Source organism: Homarus americanus, unplaced genomic scaffold (assembly GCF_018991925.1).
Source record: "Homarus americanus isolate GMGI-L3 unplaced genomic scaffold, GMGI_Hamer_2.0 scaffold46197, whole genome shotgun sequence".
In the NCBI taxonomy this organism is placed as follows: Eukaryota; Metazoa; Arthropoda; class Malacostraca; order Decapoda; family Nephropidae; genus Homarus; species Homarus americanus.
Window position 1 is genome coordinate 4,361,223 of NW_024723050.1, and position 5,753 is coordinate 4,366,975.

A 5,753-nucleotide genomic window follows, 5' to 3' on the forward strand; every position below is an offset into this window, starting at 1 on the left:
TTTACACAATTACTTTCATCACAGTGGCTTTACTTTTCTCTGAACATAAGAATTTGCTCAGTATAGTATGCTGTACAGTACTATGAAGAAGATATTAAAAGTCTGCAAGTTATTTAACCCATAACATGAATTGTCACTTTTTCATATCAAGAAAACAATTTAAATTTTTTCTCACCAAAGCTCTAAGAAAAGTCCTAAATGTATGATGCTGCATCACAATGTTTATCCAGAATTGATATGATCTGTAAACTGTTCACGTTTAGTATCGCTCATACAGACAATTATGTATGAATGTTACAAATGACAAAGTATAATAAACCCCAATTTCCACATCACAAACATTCTTTTATCCAGTACTAAAAATCTGAAATAAATGCTCTACGTGAAGTTTGATGTGGAACTATTAAGTACAGTAATCGTTAATCTGGTGTACTGTATATGCCTGGAAGGACATATCCAAAACCTGTAAAATACACTTAAATACAGTACAGTACTCTACTAGAACTGTACTAGTATATTTAGTTGTAAAAACAAACATTAAAAACAAAAGAATCCTTTGTTAAAACTTATTAACTCTATTAAAATAACTGTTAAATACATTATCTACAGTAATTTTAACTTAATATAAGAATAGTTGAATGAATAAGGAAGTTTTGGAGTTGTATGTCAGACCAGAAGTCCTAATGTATCCACCCTCACATGTTGTTATGGTCAGCTGGTCAGTGAGAAGGAATTTTACAAAAACCTCTGACTACAATTAAACTGAATGAACATACTACAGTAGATGGGAAGTATTTCTCTATAGCTTATTGTTATTCCTTAATTCTCTATGAAAAACAAGAAAAACATGCTACTTTTAATACTTTGACTAGTACAGCATTTACCAGTTCTTTAGGGGACAGATATTCTCCTTCTCTGATACACAGATCACAGATGAAACAAATCTCACCAGAGTAACAAATGGCTGCTGTATAACCACAGATAATGAAAACATTCAGTCCCTGTTGGAAAAAACAAAAAACTCAAAAGTGCTTCAGAGACTGATAGAGAAAGGTTTAGCATAAGAATTAACTATGTTCAGTATGTTCACTACAGTAGTGTGGAGTTGCATAATGTACAGTACAGTGAGAGAATGAAATATCTTCCTGGGGTTTTGACGAATACATCGCAGAAAGGTTGAGCCATTTGACATACACGTGTGGAGCCCATAAATGGTCAGCAGGCCTTTGGGTTGCTGATGACACCATGCACTGTGTTGAGTTGTTAGTCAGGTTTCATTATACTTTAGCCAAAGCTGGGAAGATACTTCATTCTCTCACTGTACATATAATATCATAATTATAAAACCTTTAGAAGTGTTCATCTCTTTGCTAAAATTAAGATGTTTGGAGGATGGTAACATGATTTTGATATACTGTACAACCAAATTTCCCAAGAAAGAAGTTAACTTTGATTTGTTCAAATCTGATATTCACGTGGTTTTCAAGAATATAATCTCCTTAATAAATTGAGACCTTTCAGTATTACTCATAAAACCCTTTGGTCTCTACATATAATTGTTTTATACTGTATGTTTGTTTCTTCTCATTAATTACTTGTTAAAAGCTTCATTTGTTGAAATACAGTAGGTTGTGTGTTATGATAAATGACACTTGACATCTTGGATTGGTTTTTCTTTTTATAAACAACTTGGCTTGTTGGCGTATCTGTAGAGACTAACATGATGTGGGTTCTGGCTCTGGTATATAAAACTTAGTACAGTACTGTACTGTATACACTCAGCAAGTATACTGAGTCAAGAAAGGAAAAAACCTTGTACTCTTGCTAGTGGCTTCAATATACTGTACAGTAATCCCGTGTTTATCGCGGTTTTGACCATTCACGTTTTTTTTATTAAAAATTTGTATATATATATATATATATATATATATATATATATATATATATATATATATATATATATATATATATATATATATATATATATATATATATATATATATATATATATATATATATATATATATATATATATATATATATATATATATATATATATATATATATATATATATATATATATATATATATATATATATATATATATATATATATATATATATATATATATATATATATATATATATATATATATATATATATATATATATATATATATATCCTTTAAAAACAAAAATTTAAATTTCGCGCCATTTTCGATATTCCCCTCTGCAGTGCGGCAAACAGACACCACCCTTTCCCGCCTAAGACACCCACTGCTCCGAGAAGCCTCAGTCCACACGTGCCTACCGTACTGTGAACGCTACTGTGATTACCTCTTCTGTTTGTCCTCCCATGTGCATTCCACATGGCTCCGGGATGTAAGCCAGCCTCATCAAAGGCAAATATTACTAGCAAAGACTAAAGTGACCAAGAGATCAAGAATAGTGATGACCTTAACGGAAAAAACAGTTTTATTGGATAAGCTGAGAGGTGGTATGAGCTATGGCTTGAGATGTGGTGAAGACTGACAAATCATTTGTCATTTGTCAGAATACAAGTCTTCAAGTGGAGGAATGTGGGTGGAAGAGGACTGGCTGGCTGGTGTGACTGCATGAGGGCGGGCAGACGCCGGGACAGCATGGAGAGGCTGGCAATGCGGGTGTTGCCGACCTCAGCGAAATAAAAAAAAATTTATTTACTTGTAAATAATTTTTTTTTGTAAATAACTGTGTTTACGTTTTTCCGTTATTATACTACAATATGATTAGTTTCAAATAATGATATTAGTAAATGCCGGTACAGTGCGTCAGTGATCAGTGTGACCACTGGGCCGTGAGTGAAGAGCATGGCGTGGTTAAGTGCATGACCTACCTGAGCTGTTTAGTGGCCATAGGTACAGTGATACCTAAAAGAGAATTCGCGGTTTGGGCTTTTCACAGGGGTTTCAGGAACATAATTCCCGCAAAAAACACGGGATTACTGTACTCACTGCTCCAAAAATGTTCACATGGCTCTTTTGTCAATTCTAGAAATTACTGAGGAAACAATCTGATTTTAATCCCTGTATCGCACTCGAGACACAAGTGGCGTTACAATCTCCTTGTGTGCGTGGGACACTTGACCACTGATCACCTTCTTCCTCAGTCGCTGAAAAATAACAGATAAAACAAAGAATCTAAGTACAGTACTGATATATTATTTCTATACTGTATTATAAAACCAACTTACATCTGTTTGTAAAAAAATTACAATCTGTATATTAACTTATTCTATGCAAGCCATCTCAAACATTCTTCTATAACATTAAATCTTTATCACACAGACACTTCTCACATTATCACAGTCAGGAAAACCTTCACAGATTTAACAATATTAATGGTGTACAATCTTCAGTAGAGTTTACCCTAGCTAATTCATCCCACCAAGCAGACCCCTGTACAATACAGTATACTCAACTCATAATCCCCAATTACCAATACTACACAGGAAAGCCTCCAATAACGACGGTTCTACTAACGACGATTCATATTGAAGACCCTGGTTAATTTAGGACCCAATTCAATTTACGCCATTATTTTCTTCGTATTTGCGACGAAAATAGAATAATAAAAAAAAAAATTACATCTTCATGTAAATAATAACTAAATCCCGATACGTATGTATTATAAAAAAAAAAAAAAAAAAAAAAAACAACACTTCTTGTGCAAGGAGGCTACTGGACTTGTGAGTGGTGACGCCAGCATCACTAGTATAAAGAGTTGCAGCTGGTGGGCCCTTTATTTTCATGCATCTGAACAGGAAAAGGATAAAAACTTTCTCTGGTTTCTTACAGCATTTTTGCATCCCCATTCAACATGAGCAAGAGAGCAAGTGATGGTAGTGCTGGTTAAAAGCTAAAAGAAAGTGTATAAGCTTAGCCGAGAAACTAGATGTGTTAAACTGATATGAACATACAGTGGTCCCTCGGTTAACGAATGGTTTGGTTAACGAAATTTCGGTTAACGAATTACCTTCCATAAGAATCTTCAATTCGGTTAACGAACAAAAATTCGATTAACGAAATCCACTAAGCGTAACTGAGGGGGCAGTTCACTTGACAGCATCTTCGGGGGCGGCACTTTTGGGTCTGCTCATCACCCATATCTGCAGCTACTGGAGACGTTAATCCATCCCTTTGTATCGGCGGCAAGTTAATCCTTGTCGTGTCTGACCTAACACCTGACCCACATCATCACGACCACGTCATGAGCTACACCCTTGCTATGCGCCCCCCCCCCCCGCCACACACACAACCTGTAACCTGTTGAGGATTAAGGAAACTTATAAAGTTTAAGTATGTTTGGTGTGTATTTAAAGCATACTATATTTGAGTATGTGAAAGTACAGTAATATTATAATGGTACACAAACTATTTAATATATATATATATATATATATATATATATATATATATATATATATATATATATATATATATATATATATATATATATATATATATATATATATATATATATATATATATATATATATATGAGTGAGTCACTGTGCAATATGTATTTTTTGTGGGGGCACGGGGGGAGGGGGGGGGCAAACTCAAGGGCCGCCCCGGGCGGCAAACTCAACGGCCGCCCCGGGCGGCACACTCTAGCTACGCCACTGACGAAATCCTTACGAACATCACGTTTTGTTGTGAGCATCAGCTGATGGGCTAGTCTGCCAATTCAGTAATCTGTTCTATGTTTACATTCGTTTCCAGTGGAGTAAATATAAAGAAAATTGTGATCTTTAATATTTGTGCATTTTTTATATTAAAATTATTGGTCATTCTAAAATTTAGCCATCCAAGCTCTGTCTACATTAAGTTTTTCAACTAATATTTTTGGCTTGATATATGTAACTTTATTCATTTATTGAAACTCATTTACATGCATACACTGTCCTAAGGGCAAAGCTGTATTGTACATGTAATAAAAATAATGTACAAAATGATTACTAAAATTTTAGTCTAGTGCAAACTATGGCATGTTTACATTCAAATTAATCACTATCATATAAGAATTCCAGCAATGTAAATTATATTCTCCCCGGTCACTTCTATGAAATTTTATAAACAAAAAACAAAACTCAATCTATAGGAAATAAATAAACAAATAAATACTTCACTAGACCTTCGGCGCTAACTGTCAAACATGTCACTGTCACCCCTCCCTCCCTCCCTACCCCCCACCCTCCCAGCAAAGGTTTGGTGGTTTTCAGTAGGCTCTAAGTTTTTATCTTATATAATATCACAGACAAAAGTTAGAATATAATTTGCATTGCTGGAATCCTTGCAAGACAGTGAATAATTTGAATATAAACGTCATATATTTTGGACAAGAGATAAAATTTTTAGTACATTTTATAATGTAAAGTTTTCAATTGTATTTTTGGGTAGATTAATATAAATTTCTTCATTTACAGTGGTCCCTCGGTTAACGAGATTTCGGTCAACGAGTTACATTCCATAAGATTCTTAACTTCGGTTAACGAGCAATCCCTCGTTTAACAAGTTTCTTACGAGCCGACCTCAACATGTTTTCGCTTGCATTTGGCGGTCCACCAGCTCTAGTATTAGTCCGCTAATACAGTAATCGGTTCTCGGGCTTATATTCCTTACCATTTTAGTAAATATCAAGAAGTTTATACAATTCAATAATTTTAAAAGTTTAATATTAAATTTTTTAGTCATTTTAACAATTATTGAACAT

At 33.9% G+C, this 5,753-nt stretch overlaps 1 protein-coding gene across 1 annotated transcript in view; it reads right to left on the reverse strand.

Annotated features, from left to right (window-relative positions):
* Positions 1-2,765: 2,765 nt before the first annotated feature.
* LOC121863292 overlaps positions 2,766-5,753 on the reverse strand; it is a gene marked incomplete in the record, with an annotated part of 62,193 nt that continues 59,205 nt past the window's right edge. The window contains 1 exon segment of the mRNA XM_042361881.1: positions 2,766-3,150. Within this exon segment, the coding sequence (XP_042217815.1) occupies positions 3,058-3,150 (93 nt within the window).